This window comes from Ambystoma mexicanum, chromosome 14 (assembly GCF_040938575.1).
Source record: "Ambystoma mexicanum isolate Mex_15411 chromosome 14, UKY_AmexF1_1, whole genome shotgun sequence".
Lineage (NCBI taxonomy): Eukaryota > Metazoa > Chordata > Amphibia > Caudata > Ambystomatidae > Ambystoma > Ambystoma mexicanum.
The window spans coordinates 536,508,396-536,532,569 of NC_090940.1; the positions used below are offsets into that span (position 1 = coordinate 536,508,396).

The 24,174-nt window shown below is 42.8% G+C and overlaps 1 protein-coding gene across 1 annotated transcript in view; it reads right to left on the minus strand.

Moving 5' to 3' along the window:
* Positions 1–24,174, minus strand: part of LOC138527211 (retinitis pigmentosa 1-like 1 protein) — an 823,506-nt gene that overhangs the window by 34,438 nt on the left and 764,894 nt on the right. Inside the window, exon 13 of the mRNA XM_069638329.1 lies at positions 20,112–20,150. Coding sequence (XP_069494430.1) covers positions 20,112–20,150 — 39 coding nt within the window. The remainder of the gene's footprint in view (positions 1–20,111; positions 20,151–24,174) is intronic.

Consider the following 24,174-nt stretch of genomic DNA (forward strand, 5'->3'; position numbering starts at 1 on the left):
GTTCGCAGTTTCCTAGGTATGGCCACCTACTGCGGAACGTTCATCCCGAACCTGGCCACACTATCAGAACCCCTTCGAGAGCTCACGAAAGCCAGCACAAAATGGGTTTGGGGGCCAACCTGCCAAGAAGCATTCGAACACATCAAGGCATCGCTCTCGGCAAAGACCACCATGGCATATTATGACCCCGCACTGTCAACCGAACTGTATGTTGACGTCAGCCCCGTGGGTTTGGGAGCCATCCTCATACAGGTGGCCAACACAGGAGAATCAATGCCGATTGCCTATGCATCCCGCGCGCTGTCACCGACAAAGCAACGATATTCACATATCAAAAAAGAAGCGATCGCAGTACTGTGGGGCTGCCGCCATTTTCATCTATATCTATATGGCTGGAAATTCAAGACCTATACGGACCACAAACCATTACTCCCGATATTCACAGGCACGTCATCACACCCCCCTGCCAGAATTGCAAAGTGGCTGTTACACCTACAACAATATGACTTCGAGCTAGACTATCAGCCAGGTAGCGGTAACCTGGCAGACTTCCTGTCGAGACACCCGAGAGCGGCAACACCGGGAAAATACACGTGGCGGAAGAAACAGAGGAACACATTTGTCAGGTGATACACACCATGAAGCCAAGAGCCATCGGAATAGGAGACATCGTAGAGGCCACGCAAAATGACCCATGCTGTGATCTGGTGAAAGACACAATCATATCAGGAGAATGGAAGTCTTTCCTACGAAACATCCACAACAGAACAGCCAAAGAATTCCTCACAGGAATCTTCACAGTCAGACAAGACCTAGCCATCACAGAAGAGGGGTTAATCCTACAAGGGACCCGGATTATCATCCCTGCAAGCCTACAGGACACGAAGGACACCAGGGGATGGTAAGAACCAAGGCACGGATAAGGCACCGCGTCCGGTTCCCCCACATCGATGGGAAAGTTGAGCAGCTGGTCAACACCTGCCACCCATGCCAAATAACGGGGGCGCCGCGCAATCCAGAGCCCATCCTTTCAGCGGAGCGAGGATCTGATAGATGGGACGCCATCAGCATAGACTTCTGCCAAGTACAGGAAGGCACATACCTTTTGGTGGTGTTCGTCGACTACTCCAGGTACCCTGAGGTCGAAATCGTCAACTCCACAGCAGCGGAGGCGGTCATACCCGCAATCGAGAAAATATTTGCAACGCATGGCCTTCCTAGGAGGATTAGGAGTGACAATGGCCCACTGTTCCAAGGAGAGGAATTCAAGAAATACCTCGCAGAACTCAACATCCACTACCACCACATAATGCCGAGATGGCCACAGGCCAATGGCGACGTTGAACGCTTAATGCGAACAGTGAACAATGTCTTGCGCCTGTCGCGCGTCAACGCAAGTCCCTGGAGAGTCAACTTATACAGATTTCTGAGGAACTACAGGGTAACACCCCACAGCACAACGGGAATACCCCCGGCGGACATGATATATGGGACAATCATCAATTCATCCATCCCGCACCATCCGAGTAGGAGCACAGAAACGTATGACCGTGAACGCATCGAACTAAGGAGGACTGTGGCAAATGCCCATATTAGTAACAAAAGGAATGCCAAGAGGTCCCACCACCGAGTTGGTGATCAAGTGGTCATGGTGAGAAACCCATCAAAATCTAAATTAGACACCCAATATGGCGCTGTCCATGGACTATAAGCCAGAGGCATGGCACCATGATAACGGCCAGAAGGGGACAAAGACAAGTAACGAGAAATGCGTCTTGGTTCAAGGCAGTACCAAAGGATCTTTGGACGGACGGCGGGCCGCAACCGGAGGATGATGAGGACCCACCCATGGGGGAGGGACATGACCACCCGGAAGGCGAAGCGACCATGGGCGATAGAGTGGAGGAATCGCCGAGTGAACCAGGACTGGGTGAGCCGAACGATGAAGGTGAGCAACCCGAGGGGACCCAGGGACTCGCACCCAGGGGTGGACGATATAGCTTAAGAACTGCGCCCCGGCCTCTGGCCAGACTCAGTGACTATGAGTGGTAGCAGACCCACTCGAGAGACTACACAGTTCCTTAGTTAGAACAGTTTGCCAAAGTAATGTTTATGTGTTAATGTTTTGTTTAAAATAAAGGAGGAATGTTACATCCGCCTTGCGTCCCGCTACGCGGTGACGCAAGGCGTTTACAATAAAAGCCCGGCCCCCGCTGCGCGGGAGCAGTTCCGGGGCAGGACAGCAACGCATGAGTCTCAATGTCCTTATTGCTCCTGTTGGAGCTGCGCAGCGTGGCCCTGCAGCCTGGGCCCACCTTCCTGACTCCCCGCTGATGCATCGGACGGGAATCAGGTTCATAACAGCGACAACAGGAGGCAAGACGATGGGAGACAGACAAGCCATCCCACCCAGGCCACGAGAAGGGAGGCCTGCCTGGCTGCCTCATTCTCTGTATCAAAAAGAGATCACTCTGACGCTTCGGCACTGAAAGTCACACAGACATGTGACATTAGTCCTGATTTGGAGAAAATACATTAATCCAGCCACTATTGGATTACATCCGCATAGTACAACAAGAATAAACACTTAGTGCATTGGCAGTTGTATGCCACAGCATTTTCAGTTGTCATGCAAACCACAAAGACTGCTTCTTGGCACCCCTTTCTTATATGTAGCAATGGTGTTGGCGATATTTTGTTGACTATGGCACCAAAATGACCAAAACCAAAAAGAGGTGGGACTCAGTAACATAACGGGATGTGACATCACCTGAAATTAGCATATGAAGGGGTAATATGCAAATTGTATTCAATTGGCTTTGCATTACCATACAAATTGCACAGGACGAATGGCATTTGCCTTTCATAAAATCAACACGCACACAAACCAAGAGAGGATATTTTCTTTTAATATTGTTTTCAAACTGTTAAAGGCTGTGCATGTTTTAAACTCCAATAACAATGTATTCCCTGGAACATGTAGTCCCGAAAAGCTATATTTCAGCTTCAGTTGTGTACTTTTTCTCTTCAGCAGCTTATCTGGTGCAGTGGTGAAGTTCCCAGCCTGAGAACCTGGTGACCATGGTTTGAGTGCCGAGCACTGCAGTAAATACATACGTTCAAAGAAAACATTCAATGTTTATTTCACACACTGTACCCTCGACTTGAGCCCAGAAGCAGTCATAAACGGAATAGTTGTGGTACTTACTTGATGAGGGCCAACTGCAAAAGTACCAACTCCTGCGTATACCACCAACTTCTCTGTGACCTCTGAACTGCAGGACTGCTCCACACTTGAAACGCAGTGCTTGTACTTTTAAAGGGTTCAGACACTGGATGGATGGCTGAGATGTTAAGGCAAAGCAATCCATCTGTGTATCACAGGAAAACATCACTGTTTTAGTATGAGCTGCAGGACTCCTCCAACACTTGCTCCACACTTGAAGCATGCATGCAGAAGCGCAGTGCTTGGAGTTTTAAAGGGTCCAGCCACTTATTGGGTTGCTGAGATGTTAGGCCAAAGCAATCAATGTTGCTATCATGGGAAAACAGCACCGTTATAGTAAGAGCTGCAGAACTGCTCCAACAATTGCTCTGCTCTTGAAGCATACAGAGAAGCGTGTCGCTTGTTTTTTAAAAAAAATGTTTATTTGTATTTGGTTCAATTACAAAAAAAATTGCAGAACCTTTACAAAAAAAGTATAAAACCTTAAAATAAAACAATTGAAAAATATTTACATTTGAGTTTACATTGATATTACAAAAGAAGAGAAAAGGAATTATCACATCTCACGATAAATTCATCTACTTCGTAAAGCTAAGAAGTTCTTTTTCAGTATACTTGCACAAGCTAACCAACTCAAAGACAAGAGGTTTATGCGTACCTTGCATCATGCAAGCCCATAGAATGTGCAAACAGTCCTCAAAATCAACGTTTACAAATTTCATCAAACGGTTAGTTCGCATTGCTTTGAAGTGAGGACATGCAAGTATAAGATGTTTCATAGTTTCTAAGGACTCATTACATGCTGGAAAGCGACATTTAACTTGTTTGGGTTCATTGTTAGTGCTCCAATTAGCTATTCATTCCCTAGTATGATATAAATTAATTCTATACCATATGTAAGATTTTCTTGTGTGGCTGCACGGAAATAGAACAACGTGATCAAATCTCGGTGTTCGTTGTTTGAGGAATGCGCCGTACTCCCTATACATCTTCTTATAACTAGATATATTTTCTATAGTCATCCACCAGTCTTGTTCGAAAAGCTTCTTTTTGGCATGAGCTGGGTGCATATGGACATCTTCAATTGATATACATAAAGTATTCAATAAGTATTGCATTTTAAGTTGATAATGGACAAAAGAAGCCAAATTGGAAGAATCCAACATTTCATGGAGATCTTCATACAATGAATTTTTTGGAGGAAAGTGGATTTTTTCATAGCGACATAATTGACGCCATGTCCAACGTCCAGATAAAGCCACAAGCCCGAACTCGTGACGGATGACTGCATTTGGGACGGACATTGGAAGATGCATGACACACTTTATCATCGTCCCCTGAATACAATCTAAAGTTGCACTCACGTCACACAGACAGCTATCAAGAGAATATAAGATGACACTTTCTATTTTTAGCGTCCAAAAATCAATCATTGGAATTAATGAAAATGTACAGAATTTTGAATAGATCATTTTTAGTTGAGACAACAATGGGCGGGTTTTATTTTTAATTAAGTCCGTCCAGAATTTAATTGAGTTTTGAGATTGAAGATTGTAACTCAAATAAATTGCACTAGTAGAGGTCGAGATTTGGGTTTTCATAATCTCCCATCAATATCCCTTGCTATTTTGTTTGTTACCAAATTTCAAAATAGCGGTTTTCGCAGGGTTTGGGGTCAAGTTATGAGTCCCGCAGGAGTAGGGTCAACGATGATGATATCATCTGCAAACGCGATCCATTTTAAGCGCAGAGAGCCAACTTTTACAGAGAACAGATTGCTATGTTCCCAAGTTTTGTCAAGATCTGAAAGATATAGATTAAAGAAATGTGGCCGCAAGATTGCAACCTTGCTTAGCCCAATAGATGTACTAATGGGTACTGTGGTTCTGCCATCAGCTGAGATTTTGATTTTATAGGACGGGTTAGTGTGGAGTTTGATGAGCCAGTAGAGGAGCACAGAAGGAATTCCCATGTTTCTCATTTTATTCCACAAGAGATTTTGTACTACGTTATCAAACGCTGACGTCATATCTATCATGGCTATACAGACAGATTTGGCGTTCTTTCCTCTTGTGCCATCTATCATATAAGCCATGATAGCAGCGTTCAAGGAAGTACTCATTCCCTTCCTAAAACCTATTTGGTATCTCGAATACAGATTATTTTCCTCTATGAATTTTTCAAGATCAAAAAGGAGGAGAATGGAAAACAGCTTCGCATTCGTATCAATCAGAGAAATAGGTCTATAATTCTGCAGAAGGGTAGGATTACCCTTTTTAAAAATGGGGACAATGTTTGCAGAAGTCCATGTCCGGGGAATAACCCCAGTGTTAATAATGGGGTTGAATTTAGTTTTCAAGACTCCTACCCAAAACTCAGGATCAGCTTTGTGAAGACACGGGGGAAGGCCATCAGGGCCTGCAGATTTACAATAAGATAGTCTTGAGATAGCCCATTTTACGTCTGTCAATGACCATTCCACTCGGGCAATCTTACTGTAACATAACTGCACATTTGGAACATCCTCAAATTTGCTTGGAATGTGAAATTTAGTTGTTATATAATCCTGCCATACTAGGTCCGTTATGCAGTTTAAGTAGCCAGTACAGAGGGTTTGTCACCACTCATAATAGTACGCCAAATTACACGAGTGTCATGAGATGTTATCGCTTTTATAAGATCACAATTCTCCTTGTTATATTTAAGGATGCGGGCAGGTCGAAGATTCTGCCTATAGGCCTTCAGAGTTTGCAGCCGTTTATTTTGGCGGGACAATGCTCCCAAGAGGGTTGTCTTGAGCTGTCTGAGAGCCTTGTTTTCTCTCTTTTTAGATGCTGGCAAGTGAAGTCAAAGGGATGAGGATGATTTACTATAGTGTATCTTTTACTAAGAACAATCAATGCTTTATTAATCAATTCTGTATAGGAAGTCATCGTTAACATTTCATTTTTAGTTTGTTGATGGCTATGTACTCGTATCATGCGAAACGTACTTAACAAATTGCAAGCACAAATTATGATTCCATCTAATGGATGTTTGTGGTCGATCGATCTCTACTAAAGCCAATGCTGGCTCACAGGCCAAGAGTTCACATTCCAGATTAAGCGTACAGGAAATACGTGCATGATCACTCGTTGAGATTTGACTAATCTGTACCGGTGACGTAAATGAGGCTAGGATTTGCGTGACATATATGAAATCTATTGTGGAAGTTCTGGTCCCTCGTGACCAGGTAATTTGTGATTTCACATCCATATTCACTATCTCATCAATGTCCCAGTCACCAAGTAACTCTGTAAATTTCGCACCCCTTCCACATGATAAGTGGGAAGATTTAGAAGTTTCACTCTCACACAAATCCCTACAATCAAAATTAAAGTACCCACCAATGATAATTTCTAAAGACTGGTGCTTGCTGAATATGTTTTCAAAGCAATCGTCTAGTTCATCTAGCATTGCATCAATCATAATACCGGCTGGATTCCAGTATAATGATATCATTAAAATTAGAGGGAATGTTGTCAAGTTAGTTTGCACTAACACACCCAATAAGCTTGTTGATTCCCATATCCACTTTGATTGTAGGTTAACAGAGTTGTTAATTGCGATTGCGAGACCCCCACTCAGACGACGTTGTTGGGATCTCTTGGCAAGCGCACAGTACGTGGTATACCCCTGGATAGCAAAGGTACTAATTTTCATTGTTTCCTGTAGGATTAAAATCGCTGGCTGATTCTCTGGCAATGTTGATAAATGCCAGGACATGAAATTAGAATACCCACATGAATTCCATGAAAGGATATTTAGAAAGGTTTTTTCAATTTTTTGTGGCTGCTATGAGATCGAGGACTGCATTTTCTTCCCCACAATGGCAGCAATCAGTTGTTCAAGCCATGGAATGCCAGTTGACGTGGCTACCTAAGAAAGTAGTACATGCAGATCACATTCTGATAGGAGTCACCAGACAATGATGTCTTAGCGAGAGCAGGATTAGAGTATGCTAGGAAGTCGTCTGCAGTTGATTCTAGTTCAAAAGTAGATCAATTTAGTCCTTGGTTTTTTATCTCTTCTCGGTTGAACCAGAGGAACTTCAAAATAATCTCTGAACTGAGATAACCTATGGCTCTGCAGTTATCAGTCTGAGCTATAGATACTCTCAGAGTATCCTCTGATTTGATCATTCTCAATTGAGGAATGCGTGAAAATAGAGCCAAAATAAAAGAACGATTAATGCACTTACCCACAGTAGCAGTCTTATCTCCTTCAAAACCAATGAGATAAGGCTTGTTTTCCACTTCAATTAATTTCCCCTGAATATTGTCTTTAATTCGTAATGGGGAAATATTTTCGACCCTAACCATCTGCACTGGAATAGATGATGAAGGATTGATAGACTTTTCAGCATTCAGAAGTCTCTCAAAAGAGGCCTCTCTCAGAGTTTCCTGTTTACCATAATTGGTATTCTCAGAAATTATCTGTGCCGAACAGAAGGAAGGGATCATTTCAATTTTGTCCATCTGCGATGGAACAAAAGATGATGACTTCATTAATGTTTCAGCATTAAAGGTACCATCATGAAGGACTTTCTTCAATATATCAAGTGGGTCCTGATAGATCTTAAATGAGTCCTCATTACTATTTTCAGACAGGGATCTCTACTAGGAGCAGGACCGTGTATCGAAATATAATTTGGAACAAAGGTGTTTTTTGACTCTTCATTCTCAGTAAGAGTTTTCGTTTTAGAAGAAGGGTTACATCCCGTCAACTCTTCCCTGATTGGAAGGAGAATGCTTTCTTTGACATTTGATGGTATTATTGAGTCAGAATTGCCTTTACATGGTAGGATTTCTACATGGGTAATTTTGCCCATACTGTTCGACATGTTTGAGCTATTAACATTACTACACACATTCTTTTTTAAAGAAATCTCTGGGCAGCCAACTGTCACTGAACATGCAGCACTGTATATTTTTTTCAAGGGCAATTTAGAGTCAATGTTGATTTTGTGGTTAAGGCTGGGTTGTTCGACAGTAAGTTCCTTCCTGGTCATACAGCTTCTTCCCGAAATTGGAAAGTAGCTGTTTAAATTAGATTTGATGTTGGGGAGCGAAGTTTTTGTAGGCATTTTACCCTCTACTTCAATGGCTCTTATTTCAACAATGTCTACAGAGCTTTTTCCAGGTATGTCTGCTAGATAAAAATCTGGGCTTGTCCATTTCACCGCTTGCTGACAATTCTTAGAACTTATGTCATTCTTTTTGATTTATTTTGATGTTTTTGTTTTCGGATTTAGTATTGGTATAAGTGCTTCTTGACTTTCTTTAGATAATTGCAAGACATCAATGCTTTCCTCATTGGAAATCACAATCACAGATTCTTGACCAAGAGTTTGAGAGGCCTCAGGTAATAATGAGTCTGAACTATTAGCCACCTTCTTGGTGGACATTTTAGCCATGGCTTCCTTTCTCCTTTTAGCAAATCTTTTCATTGCTCTCAAGTGCGTTTTTTTTGGCACGACGCGACATAAAAGAAAAATTCTCTTCAATCGGAGAATTACCATGTTCCTTCTGTCACTGCTCATTAAGTGCATTCAGCAAAATTGAAGGGCTATCCGGGGCATCGACTGGTTGAGATGACTGGGCAAAATGAGAGGTAATTAAGAGATTCATTGCCACTACTGATGCTTTAAGTTCTTTGATTTCGAGAATGCAATTACATGTTGATGGCACCGATGAAATTACTGCCTGAGGAGCAGGCAATACAGTTGCCTCATCACTCGATTGGGTGCTTTTTTCGAGTTGAGCAGGAGCTAAATGAACAGATTGATTATTAATAGATCTTAGCGTGTCTGCAGCAATTATAAACCCCTCGATCTTATCCATTTGGGAACATAAGTGATGGAAAATCACTTTAACATTCTTAAGCTCCAGATGGGTCAAATCGTGTTTTTTATCCAGTAAATCTAATATTTTTATGATCACTGGAAAGGTACACGGAGATTGCAGATCTTTATCGGTAGTATGAATGTTAACCCCTGATAGATTGATTTGGGTGGGCCTAATAGAAACATCGGCCGAATCTGGGGAGTGAGATAGACGAGGTGGCAACTCCTCATGACTGATGTCATGATGACTGTCTCTGTCAGTCTCATTGACCGGGCTTAAATTGCATAATAATTGCGAATTTGTCAAGTGATGTAATTTCAAAGGAGCACAGACCAGCTGGGTTAACGTGTTAATAGCACGAGACACCTGGTCGTCTAAAGCAACCATATTTTTTATAGTGCAATCATGTTGTTCATTAAAAAGTTGGTTAGTCAAAGGGAAATCGGGGAGGCTTTCATAACCATAATCAGGAGGTCGCCCAGCAGAAGTATTAAACTTTCCATGACAAAATTGAGGGACACGGAAAGGGGTAGGTGGTAAGCTCTTTTCAGAGACATGAATCATAACTGCATGTGATGCAAGAGTTGAGCAAGTATTAATCTTCCCAAAAGTGCTTAAAGTTGCAGGTTCAATGTAAGAGGTACGGCCTTTGCAGACAAGTACATCTATGCTAGTGGATGAAAGAGTAGACGCAGGGGTAAGCGTGCCCAACTCATTACGTTTACTCCGCAATACCCCAGCCATAGCACTTAGTGTCGTGGATTTATCCAGGTAATTAATGAACGTCAGTTGAAAATTAGAGGCTTAGCTTAGATAAATTATGCACATGCACAAAGGTACACCGTAGACAAGAATTTCTCGTTATGCAAGGGAGATGGCCTCTCCGTGCGCAAAACAGCTTGTGGGCCTGTACCTGTAAGAATTAACCCTCTCGCAAGGAGTCAACTGTAGGTAAACAGCTTGTCAACCAATATGGGCTGCTTTATACTTACGGTGCTCCTTACAAATAATAAGAATCAGCACCCTGCTGCGCAGGAAGCAGGGTATTTGGCTATTCTTGGAGGGCGGGTTAAAGACTTCACATGATCATAGGATCAGGATTCTAGAGTAAGAACAGAAAAAGGACGTTAGTAAACGCTGCCAAGGGGGCGGGTCCACAAACTACACAAACTAAAAACAAAATGCTTGTGTCAACACAACAGTTTTCATAAGAGTTTGTTAGTATTTACTTTCTTAAAGGACCAGCAGACTTTAAGTCCAAAAGCGGTGTAACATGCAAAACCGTCCTCCTGCTCGATTTTCAATCACTTTTCAAGCGTAACAGATTCCCAACGTCCAACAGTACTTTCTGTACTTCCTTGGGTGCGTGCGCAGGGTGCGCAGGAAGCAGGGTATTTGGCTATTCTTGGAGGGCGGGTTAAAGACGTCACGTGATCATGGGATCAGGATTTTTCTTAAAGGACCAGCAGACTTTAAGTCCAAAAGCGGTGTAACATGCAAAACTGTCGTCCTGCTCGATTTTCAATCACTTTTCAAGCGTGAGTAACAGAGATTCCCAACAGCCAACAGTACTTTCTGTACTTCCTTAGGTGCGCTTGGTGTTTTAAAGGGTCCAGACACTAGTTGGATTGCCAGGATGTTGGGCCAAAACAATCCATCCGGGTATCACAGAAAAACATCAGTTTTAGTATGAGCTGCAGGACTGCTCCAACATGCTCTGCACTTGAAGCATGTGCAGAAGCGTGGCTCTTGGTGTTTTAAAGGGTCCAGATACTGGTTGGATTGCTGAGATATTAGGCCAAAGCTATCAATCATCAGGGGAAAACACCAATGTTTTAATCTGAGGTGCAGCACAGCTCCAACACTTGCTTCACACTTGAAGCAAAATATAATAAAAAGCAAAGGATCCAGTGGGTAACTTTGCCTAACATATTTATTAGTGCAGAGCTCCATAGCAGCCCCTTGACATACACAGCTGTAAACAAAACAGAGGCCGAAGTGTCAGAATTGTCATGACAGACTTGCCATGACAGACTTGCTGAAATCTGGAGAAGCTGATGCTGATCCCACAGGCCCTCACCAGAAGTTCCCAGCTCAACCCTAAATTAACAGCTGAGTCAAGAACCCCACAGAAGGGAAATGGGTAGTGGATAAAATAACAACCTTCAGGCTCCTGGCCCGTCTCTGGTATCTGTAGTGAAATAAATACACCAGCTTACTTTTATTGTGCTCAAAGTATATGAATTATTACTGTTTCACTAATGAGTTACCTTATTGCCTGTCTTGCCTCTGCAATTTGCCAAGAGGCATTGAGAAAGAGAGTGTTTGCAGTCACTTTAAGTCTTCTTGATGCTTCAGAACTCTTTTTGATAAAAAAAAGAATGTACTCTATAGAACAATAACCATCTAACTGTAAAAACTAAATTACTAAGCCTTTTTCTTTTTCTGATTTAAATTGTCTCTCTCCTTCTTGTTGCAAGGGCTACTTCTCCTTAAACTGCTTGAAGAAACACTTTGTGGTGGCCTCTAAAGACGACAGGATGCTTAGATGGGTTCTAACTGTCTTTATCAACAAGACAAACTGGTGGGCATAACTTGTCCTTGAGCAGGGCAGGGGAGTTACTCACAGTTCCAGTCTGGGCCTCTCAGTTACTTCACTGGAGGCAGGGTGTGCACATGGATGGCACGCTGTAATCTTCGAGGGCCCCCATGTGGCCTCCTGTAGCATTGGACTTATGCCCTGGAAGGTGGACTGTATAGGCTTCTCTGGGCCTCAGTTATGGCGGCTCTTTATCAGGAGCAGCGCTGTCTGCAGACCTCTTAGTCTGGTGCTCTGCCAACTCTGGCGGCAACATTCTCCCAACGTTCTCTCGGGGAGCTCGGGCTCGCGAGATCTCGTTGTATCGAGATCTCACGAGATCGCGCTCCCGCGATCACGTGACGTCCCCACACACTTGGTCTTAGTATTTCCTGATGTTTCTTGCTATGCTTTGTTTCCACTGTGCTTATTGAAAGTCTTTTGTGGATTTACATGTTCGTGCAAACTGGATTAAAGATTTGCATTATTGCGCATGTGCAGAGAAATGTCTTTAATGAAGAACTACTATCACAGTGAGCGTAGTCCTGTTTTTATTTCCTTGAACGATTTAGGATGCAGTTCGTAACTGATGAACAAACGCCTCTGGCTGTAAAGACGAATGCGCTGAAGTTCTTTTGGTAACTTTCTCCCTTGAAAACCGCTGCATCCCTCATTAATCTTCTCAAAGGAAAATGCTGCCGGCTGTCTCGCATTTGTTTCAACCCCGCGCACACGAAGCAAATGACACAGGTCATCTTTCTCCCTTAAGAACCGTTGCGTCCCTCATTTATTTTCTCAATGGATACCGATGCTGGTGCCACGTGTTTGCTTCAACCTTGCGCGTTAAGAAGAGAACAACACAGATCCTCTCTGCCAAGCTTCCTCTAACTGCTCGCGCTTTACTGCTATAACATGCTGAACGTTTACTCACGTGTGCTACTCTCAACAGATTTCTTGCACAGTATGTGGAAAAACGAATATACAGATTCTAAGAAGAAAAACTGTTTAGCTGCTTGCTGCAACAAGGTTTTTCTTTACTTGGCATTCAAAAGTACATTTCCAATGAGCGCTGCTGCATAACTTGTCTACAGTTCAAACTTATACTTTGAACTCAGCAGTCTCTCAAATTGCCCTTCTTAAAAACCAAACCTCTCCAGCTGAAGATGACTTCTTACTTCTTTGGTTGAAACTCTGAACTCTGAATTGGGCCTAACTTAAGGAGCGTCTTAAATACACAACCTGTCAAGACATTTCTATGGATGAAAGGCAGTTATAGAACCCTGAGTTCAAGCAAAGCCCTTCAGGCTATTGTTTGCTCAACCAATCAAATCAACCCTCTACCCCACCATCTTAGCTTGGGAAACCTGTCATTCTTAACATGGTGGATAAAGGAGATAAAAATGAAATAAAGTTCCCTCTAACACCGGACACTTTTCCTTGATGAAAAACATCCTCTCATTCTATGAACCACCACAGGCCACCTTCTAGATCTCACAGATCTGACAGTTCAGAATAAAGAAAAATTATAATCTGCAATAGGGCTATAAGGACCCCCTGTTTGTAGAGTGTACTCCACTCCAATCCACAGATTCAAAGGCCTTTGCCCGATCCACAAATGCAGGGTAGCCGCAACCCCATCTAATTGAAACATACTTTTCAAAGACTGTTTTAAGAACAAAACAATTATCAATCGTCCTAAAGACCTTCCTATAGCCAGCATGATAGATAGGCAGGATATCATTATTCAGAGCCCACTCCTCAAGCCTTACATACAGACAGCAGGCAAACATCTTAGAGGCACCATCCAGCAATGATATTGGACGGTTCGATGTGGATCATCAGACGACCCCTTCTTTAAAACAAGTATAATTATGCTCTTGTTCCATGAAGGCAATAGAACCTGGGTCTTGGCAATCCCATTAAATAAGTTCAACTAGATTGGGGCCCACCATCCCGGGAACTAGTTGTATATGTCCGACCTTATGCCGTCCGGGTCAGGAGCTTCACCAAATTTGCTGCCAGAAATTGCCCTTGTTACCTCCTGTAACGTAAAGGCACCTCTGCTAGAGGAGAACCTTGACTTCCATATAAGCAAAGGTGCCTCTTCATCCACATTAAACAAAATCTGCTTCTAATGAGACGCCCACTCTGTTGCCGAGATCAGACTACCTTCGACACTTTTCCTATTTTCAAACACTCGGCCCCTAAAACCCCAAAAACCTTTTTACATTATTTTCTTTGATCATCTTGTCCAACAGGTCCCATTGCAAATCAATATACACTTTTTTCTTTTCCTTTAATAGTTTTTCATATATTTGTTTTAAATTATTTAAATTACCAGCAGTTGTACTTTTATTTTTAGTGATAACACATAATTCACGTTTTGCTAACCAGTCACTCCCCGTTGTACCAGGAAGCATTTTGTTGCTTTTTTGCCCACAATCCAATTTCATATAACTTGACCCCTTGAAGTGCACGCTGGAGATTAGTGAAACAATTTACCCATAAACTGAAATTATTACATTAGACCCTTCTGGCATAGAATGGATAAATGAACCCCATTTACGAACCTCTACCTCCTCCAATACTACGGCTAGCATATTCTTAGCCAATCTCATGGAGCAGGGTTGGTTAGGATAATGTTCCCTCTGCACAGAAGTGCTGGAATTTACTAGCTCCAGCTTCCAAGGAAGAACAATGAGATTATGGTCACTTTCTGGCCTATCATACAAGTCACTCACCTGCGGGTAAGAAAAGCAGTCTATCAGACAATAATCTATTAAGGATACTTTATCATCAGAATTAAAGTTTGCCTTGGGAGGGTTATCCCGTGCACATCTCCCATTCAGTTCGACCAGGGAGAATTGTTGCAAAAAGGAATTTAACATGCACTCATGAGAATCCCCTACCGGCAAGCCCTGATTCCTCTTTGAGATACTTCATGCTACTTCCAAGTGTTTCCTATCCCTATCCTATTCCATATTCCGAACCAACTTGACATTAAAATCGCCCATAAAAATAATGCTATCATTACAGCTAGATGCAATACGTTTTGCCAGCCAACCATTGGTTGCAAAAAAGTGTGTAGCACTCACTTTTGGGTGCAGCTACAAATTAATAATAATGAGCATGTACTCATCACCATCCCTTGGTGAAAGGGAGATTTCTATTGCTTGATCAAAAGCGCTCATAATTAGGGCAGGTCGCCAATGAAGGGTTCTGTGTACTAAAATTACAGTGTCCTTCCCTGTTCGGCCTATCACATTGTGGACCACTGCACAAGAGAAAAATGCAAAATCACACCAAGCTGGGAATCAACTTTTAGCCAAGTCTCTTGCAGGCAAATCACACCACAATCTTTTAGCCAATGTACCCTGCCTGCCTGAAACTTGAGGAGAACCATCTCCGGTTCCGGAAGCACCTCAAAACCTTCCTCTTTGCTTCTGCTTTCTCTCCTCTTTTCCCCTGCTGAATTCCTGGCTGAAACTGTACTGGTAACCTGGCCAACCTCTGATATTGGCCCCAGGTCCCTCCCCTGCCAGTTACACACCTGCACTGCCTCCCTGGAAACCCCGGCACTTGGAGACTGTTTCTGTATCCCTACAGTCCCCCACCAGCACTTGGCACATGATGTATGCACTTATCCTTGCACTTGCCACCAGCTGGCCTTACTTCTCTTATTGTTTTATTTATTCTATTACCCCTTGTACTGTACTGTCCCCACACCCCCTCCCACTCTGCACTTCTCCTCCTTCCTCTGCACTTGCACAATCTGAATGACACTTGGCCTAGTAGGATCGCTGTCTGTCTTCCCTCTGTTCCCCCTCCCTTGCTGTGTCGCGCCTTGAAACACTTGTGTATAGGCACGTTATAAATGCAATATCAAATCCAGTCAGGGTCATATAGCTAATTACACAACCCAGCCACGTCGCAACTTGACAGTTTCATCAGACCGTTTGGCGTGCTTATAGCCCCACTTAATTTCATGTATCTACATTCCTGCCAGAACAACCTTCCCCAATTGCTTTCCCATCCCCATTCGTGTGAGTCCTTAGTGCTGTTTTGTCGGGGCGACCTGCCTAAAACATGCATGCACCTTCTTAGATGTTTCTTTGGATAAGCAATATACCGAAGGGTTAGACTGAATGAGTCTGCTCTAGACAGATCTATAAGCGGTTTGAGTCTACTACTGCAGAGATGTGTGATTTCTCCCCGCAGAACCTAGCTTCTGGGGCGATTTCCTCAGTGTAATCTAATGAGGAGTACCATGTGTCATGCAGGTGGCAAATATCAGAGCTAATATCTTCGTACAATCCCTTTTACTAGCAGGGCATCTCGACTGTTTATAATACAAGTACGAAAGTACTGGTTTGTAAAGCAAAGGCAAGCATTACAGCCTTTACAGAACATGCAGTCAGATAAGATACGCAAACTGGGAAAAAGTTTAAATGAAATATTGTTGAAGCCTAATACTGCGGACAGGGGTTTAGCCAATGCTCCTCTGTGGGAATTCTTGTTGCCATGAATGAGACTCTTAAAACAGGAGATCAGATTCATTTCTCTCTAGCCCGCTAGGGGGTCTTCACAAGTCAGAACCTTCTTTGCGCCACACTTAGGCAGCTTCGTATGGATTGCTATAATGCTCTCATCCATATTATGGAGCTGGGAGCTTCTAAAAGGGCTGCATCTGGGTTCTACCTCTTACACAAGGGCCTGCTTGGCAGACTTTTCTCTACAGAAGCAGCACCAACAGGTAATGTAGTCTGCATAGAAGGACTATGCCATCCATGGGCAGAAGCAATAATAGTGTGCCTAATAGGTATACATAAGCAAATGAAGACTGTGAAAGGTAGACGCGCTGTGCGTAGTTTCTAATCTGTGGAAAAAACATGCAATTGTTGAGAAGATGCCATTTGCAGTGTTGAGGACAGATACCCATTTGGCTCCAAAGCACACTTTCAAGCAGGATCACTTGGCTTACACGTGAAGCAGTGAGGACAGATACCCATTGGGCTCCAAAGCACTCTTTCAAGCAGGATCACTTGGCTTACATGTGCAGTAGTGAGGAACGATACCCATTGGGCTCCAAAGCACTCTTTCAAGCAGGATAACGTGGCTTACACGTGAAGCAGTGAGGACAGATACCCATTGGGCTCCAAAGCACTCTTTCAAGCAGGATAACTTGGCTTACATGTGCAGTAGTGAGGACAGATACCCATTAGGCTACCAAAGCACTCTTTCAGGCAGGATAAAGTGGCTGTTTTTGTCTTTCTTTGCCTTTGTTCTTCTGTGTACGACAGGAGTACATAGAGACGAGCCCATGCGGCACACGCATCCCTAGCACCTGCCTGTGATATTTATTATTCTACAGGTAAGCTGTGTGCTTTTCGTTTTCACACAGTCTGATTTAGTCAGCTAGATTTATTTCTTGCTCTGACACCCCCCTCACTATAGTCTCCCTTCCCTGCAGATTTAGACGTCATCCAGCACAGAATTCCGTCCTGATGAAGGCCGTGTTAAAGATGAGGCACATCTAGCTCACCGAAAACGGCTGAAACACCTGGTGTAGACGCACTACTCCCTTAACCCTACAGCACATCGATGCTGCCTACACAAGCAAAATGACTTTTTGTGTCCTTACAATTGTTCTATAGGCTTTTATAATGTTCTTTTCTGAATCTATACACAACAGTATGTGAATGTCTTGACGAATCCTAATTTGTTTTTGTTCCTTGTTACACAGACATTTTTAGGAATCTGTTCCGAATATGTTTTGGTTCGGTGTGTGGTATATGTATTCTGTTTTCTGTTGATTTGGTTTAACAAACAGTGTTGATGTCCTTTTTGAACCCTCCAGGTTCAGAGTGCTAATATAAAAATAAGTGAGATTTATCTATACAATACAAATACTGAAGAGTGATTCTTTCTCTGCACACGCAGATGTTAACTGTTTTTCTGGGAGTGTTGGTTATGAGCATAGTGTCCCTGGACCTATTCATTTGTATATTTTGTTCGAGAAGGAACAGGAGTCGTGATTGGGTGACAGGAATACAATGGTCAGATTCCTACATTCTAAACTGCCTTTCATTTTTGAAACCTTCAGTGTAGGTCATGTTTTTTGTTCTCTCCTGAGTTATGGGGCCTAGGTTCCTTGAGGAAGTTATTGTTTTAAGAAGACACTTCATCACAAGTCAAGATTCAATCTTCTAAGAAAAGAACCTCGGAACAGTAAAGAAGGAATGTTGAAAAGCCTCCAACTTCCGTCATTGAAACTAAGTACCTTTAAAGGGTTTCAAAATATGTTGTGCTGTTCATCCACAAGAGTTAATTTCAGGTTACTGTTGTCTGCCTCAGACTTTGCTCCAGGTTGTCAGGGGTTAACTACTCTGTCGGTTTGGGAAAGCAAGAAATGAGAAATACGTGCAGCGTTTGAATGAGATGACCGCGCCGTGAACGTGAACCTCCTCTAACGTACTTTGCTTACGTTTGTAGATTTTACATCGTGTGCGGTCCCTGTATGAAGACAGCAGCAGCGTCACGCTTCACAAGAATCTTCTGAGCTGAGGGATCCAATCCCCAGTGAACCGTCTCCTTGCGGTTGAAAGGTGAGAGTGGGAGTTTCTTTTCAGACGCCTTTCTGTAAACAAGGTAAGCAAGCGCGTGTTTGTTTTTGTTGCGATGTGTTGTTTTTTCAGATACCAGATTGCACGCAATTCTCTTTGAAGAGACTGAAGTTAGTGTTCCCTGTTTCGTGTTCTACGTCCGTGCACGGCAATAAATGTCAGCGTCAGCACAAGCAGGTTGTAAATTGACTGAACTTAATTATTTGTTAGTCTGAAGCAGTGCATGCACAGGACATTGTGTGCAACAGCAAGTGACTTTAATTTTCCTAAACAAAACAACTATTTACATAAGTCTTTCATCACACCTCAGTGGGAACTAAGATTTTGTTTACAATTGTCTACTGAAAGTAACGTTCTTTACTTCTAATGCCGCCTGAGTTGTGCTGCTCATTTTCTAAGGGAGTAGTTCAAGTTGGAGTAGACATTGTAAAGTGTTTTGAAGATTTCATTTAGTCTATGTCAAGGAAGTTCCTGATTTAGGGGCACATCTGAATCTCAAGAAGAAGGTTCACTACACAATTTCTCAGTGTCTAAAAGAAGTTGGGTGTGCTCAAATCTGAGAACTCTTTCTGTTGAGACGGCTCAAAAGAATTTGATTGAAGGTAGTTGACAAAACAATTCACCTGTAACGAATTAAGGTTTTCACACTTATACTCTCAAGGGACATTCAGTTGGGCTTCAGATTTCAGCACTGTATTCTAGTGTTGGGTACTAAGTAAAAAGAGTATCAGGAGGTCACAACTAAGCACTAGAGTTTAAATCCTCTAGGCAAAAGCAGAGGAGTACTAAGGTAATTTTTCTAAGGTGTTTGTTGAATATTTTGTTTGGTAAGTTTAGTAAGTTTATACTAAAAGCTATATAAACTTCTCCTCTATGCAGAGACCGGATGAAGACAGAAGATCCAGTGTCTGAATTTGTTATTTCTCCACTTCCCCTTTCCCCCTGGGGTGCCTCGAACTCGGCTGTTTTAGTTCAGTTGAGAGAGCTACATCTTAGTGGGACTGTGGGGCTCAGCAGCTCCTGCGTTGGATAGAAGACAGGTCCTGACACCAATTAGGCTCCAAAGCACTCTTTCAAGCAGGATAACTTGGCTTACATATGCAGTAGTGAGGACAGATACCCATTAGACTCCGAAGCACTCTTTCAAGCAGGATAACTTGGCTTACATATGCAGTAGTGAGGACAGATACCCATTAGACCCCGAAGCACTGTTTCAAGCAGGATAACCTGGCTTACATAAGCAGTAGTGAGGACAGATACCCATTAGGCGCTGAAGCACTCTTTCAAGCAGGATAACCTGGCTTACATATGCAGTAGTGAGGACAGATACCCATTAGACTCCGAAGCACTCTTTCAAGCAGGATAACTTGGCTTACATATGCAGTAGTGAGGACAGATACCCATTAGACTTCCGAAGCACTCTTTCAAGCAGGATAATCTGGCTTACATAAGCAGTAGTGAGGACAGATACCCATTTGGCGCTGAAGCTCTCTTTCAAGCAGGATAACCTGGCTTACATATGCAGTAGTGAGGACAGATACCCATTAAGCTCCAAAGCACTCTTTCAAGCAGGATAACTTGGCTTACATATGCAGTAGTGAGGACAGATACCCATTGGGCTCCAAAGCACTCTTTCAAGAAGGATAACGACTTGGATTACATATGCAGTAGTAAGGGCAGATACCCATTAGGCTCCAAAGCACTATTTCAAGCAGGGTAACTTGGCTTATATGACATTCAAGAAGCTTGGGGATGTAATATTGGGTGCAGTGGAAATATATAGAATTGCATTTACTTACAGTTCCATAATATCTAGCCTGTCCAGGCGCTGCTGCTCCCTGAAAGAGAAAGTTAACATTCTCATCAGTGCACATGATCAAGGCACATGCCTCCTGGCATTGCTACTTTCTTTTCAATTCCATGAACCTATACCTAGCATGTGAAAATGAGCCTGAAGTTTTTTTCCCCAGTATGGCTGCTAAGGATATTCATACATCAGCATTTTAATTGTCCCATTGGTCCATGAAGAACAAATTTCCTAAGAACGTGATAACTCATATTAGACCAACATAGATGCAACGGCAGTCAGAGAGTTTGGGGATGATAATGGCATGGCTCCACTAACGTAGTAGGGGGGGAGCAATGAATGAGAGACCTCATCCCCCTACCTGAGTTCTTGACAAAATGGGGGAAGGCCAGCCTAGTAAAGCCAGACTGGAAAGGGGGGTGGAAAGACTGAATGACAGCAACGCTGGTGAGAGTACACATTCCAAGCAAATCAAAGTGAATGCAAAATTAACACTCTATACAGCGCTCTGCTGCTCTCGAGCTAGGTTTGTGCTTTAAACAACAAAAATAAAAAGTATGGCTTGAAATGTATGACTTGAAATTGACTATCGAATTCCTATTTACACACAGTTTATCCCCCAAGCCCCCTTTTTACAAACCACACAGCTCGTCCAGTGTACATGTGCCAGCAGGGTTCTCTGTTTCTGTTCTCTGAACAAACCAGGAGATAAACACGCTCACTGGCTCTCAGTTGTTTAGCAAATTATATCATACAATGAATGGTCTAGGATTACAAGGCACTGACAAACCTAGGGTGCTTTACAAAGGGCCAGGAGGATAGTTCAGGGACACAGCAGAACAACACTGGTCCGTTTCCACGTGTTATAAATGATTAATTAACAACATAATGTAATTTTTGTAGGGTAAAACTGGGATTTTCATCAAAATGACATGCTATACACAACTCACATGACTACTGCACTGGCCTCCCACCTCTCAAAACCACTGGGACTGAGCAGACCCACAATCCTTTGCAGGAGCAGTGAATACTAATGAGCATTATGAGTCCAGGAAATGATTTACAAAACAATTAAGCAACAGAGTAAATATATTTACAGCATCTTTGCACTTGAGAGGGTCACACAAGGATTAAATACCGACTTAACAGTCCCAAGCGTGAGAGGAACTGTCTAAAACACCCCAAACAGTATAGGAACATTAGAAACAGGGGCATACATAAATTCAGTGAGAAAAGGGAAGGGAGCGCAGTGCCACTGTTTCACATTTGAGGTTCCTGCATCATGGTCTAGCAAAGCACACAACTCAAAGCATAGGCATATGCAAATGGAAGAAAATAGAAAATGCAAAGAATACACCAGACAACTCAGCAGGGCTGCAAAGAGCGGATTGGGAACTGGAAAACACTCACAAGTAGAAGCTGGATGGAGATCCAACATGTAGCTGGGGTGCTCAAATGGAGTCTAGGGGCCACCACACCTGAATTGGTCCCAGCAATGTCAAGGTAAAGAGCAGAAAGACACCATACAAGCAGCATGGAGGATAGCCTCAGGCAGGCCTGGTAGCAGCAGGGGGACAGGCCTCAGGCAGGTCTCAAAGCAAAACACTGGCTGGCAGAGTCTTCCCAGAAGGTCTCCAGTGAAAAGGCTACACTGGATAACATAACCAAAGGGACACTCCAAGTGGACATGGTGGTGGGCGGCCACCTGGACAGTAACACTTTCAAAAAAAGGTAGCAGCATTAGTTCTATACATAAGGACTTACAAATAAAGAGCTGACTGAATGAAAAAACGCAACACACCTAATATTAAAATGATACAATATGCAATACGTTATGTAATTTCAAAGGAAGATAAGGATAAACTAGAGTTGGGTAGGCTGGAGGATTTGTTAAACGAAAAGATTGATCAGCAAATGCAGAAAGGTTTATTTTATACCAGGCAAGCATTTTGGCAGAATGGTGAAGTTGGTGGTCGACTATTGGCTAGGAAACTTGGAGGTTATTCAAATAGGTCAGTAATTAGAAATGGTCACAGACTCCTGCATAGATGGAGTGATAGGTATACAGTATTTTCATCTACTGATGTTTAATCGAAACATGTTCATTGAAAGATATTTACATCCTTTCAAAGAACATTTTTTTCTCGAAATTAGATTTATGGATGTTTGGCTGGGATAAAGGGTTCCATTTTGAAAACAGGGGTTTTGGGGGGCGACCCCCTAATGAAAATAAACACTACACAAGTTAGAGGGAGCTGTACAGTGCTGAAATACATTGTAACTGTATTGAATCAATTTCAGCACTGGGCAGCTCCCTCTGACTTATGTAGTATTACCAAGCAATTTCAGGACTGGGGAGTTGTTGGGGACCCCCCATTAAAAAATAAAATAAGTGTCAAATGCACTCGCTGACACTACACAAGTTAGAGGGAGCTGTCCAGTGCTGGATTAGATTGTTACTTTGTGCTCTCGACTTCAGTCCTGGACAGCTCCCTGTAACGTTATAACGTTATGCATGTTTCAGCGACTTTCCATTAAAAAAAAATGTAAAGTGTTTATATAAGGAAACTCTATTCGATGGAAGGGTTTTGATGTATAAATACTTTCCACTTTATGTATGGCAATTTGTTGAAACATCTTTCACAAAAAAATATTCGATGTAACATCACATCGATGTACACCTTTCGATGAAAAGACATGTAACCGGAGTGATACTCCCCATTATGGGAAAAGTATTGAACAGCCTTGTGAGCTGGGGAAAGAATAGGGCCCAACATTTTTTTTATAAATCTGTGAGGTGAAGCCGTCCAGGCATTGGGTAGAATTGTTGAGTGAATTGATGGCTGTCAGAACTTCCTCTTCCCATATTGGCAATTGAATTGACCTCCTGAGGGACTGAGGGAGGCCAAAACTGGTTGCTGACCCCAGATAGTCCGACAGAGCTTTGGGATTTACAGATGAGACTGACATCATTGTGGAGTAATAATGGTGTACGAGAACTTATTTATTTTCCTCATCATATCGTACCAAACCCAACCCATCTTTCAGAGCCACGATGTTATCCTGGGTTTTACACTTAGCCATTTTGTACACTGGATGTATATTCGCATTGTTCCCCTAGCTTAGTAGCATTGTTTGGTTTTCAAGATTGCCTGTGTGTTTCTCTCTACCAGGTGGGCCTCAAGCTGAGCTCTAGCAATTCTAAGCTGATGCATTGCTTTCAATGAACCCGAGGACTTGTGCACCTCCTTCCTAATGCAAAACTCACCCTTTAAGTCGGCTCTAAGTCTTTTCCCTTGTTTTTTTGTTTTTGTGTAGGTGTATGTGAGTTTCATCATCTCTCCCAGGATGATTGCCGCCCCATAGGAGTATCTCCACTTAGATTGATTTAAAAGTAGGTAATGATGCCGTGCCTTAGTTCCTGGTATACCACCCTAACCTTTAATACTGGGTTGTATAATCTCCAGGGTTTCTGGCCCGGGGGTGCAGACCAGTTACCGAAAGCCCAAGAGTGACTGGAACATGATTAGAGAGAATCCTAGATTCAATATGTACGTCTGAGATGCAGTGGGCCAAAGAGGAGGTCACTAGGTGCATGTACATTCTAGAGAAGCCTTTGTGGACATGAGAAGTATGTGTAGTCTCAACCAGTTCCATTTTAAAATCTCCAGATATTCATGAGACCCAATTATCTGAGCATCTTCGCAAAGGCAAGCGCGATTCTGAAATCTAGACGTGTGGCTGGGAGCGTCTTATCAATATCATGGTCAGGCATAAGATTGTAGTCTCCCTCCACCATTTTTGTACCCTCGACAAAGGCCTGAGCTCCTAGCAAGAAATCATCCAAGAAGAGCTATTGTTTGTCGTTGGGAGTGTATAACGAGATGAAAGTTAATTTGTATTCCATGAAGTTCCCCATAACACCTACAAACCTCGCATTTGGACAGCACAGGATCCCAACTGTTACAAAAGATGGTGTTCTCGCATATAAAGCATATAAACTTTCTACTCCTCTATTCCCCACCTGATGCAAAGAGCCTTGTGAGAAGCACCTG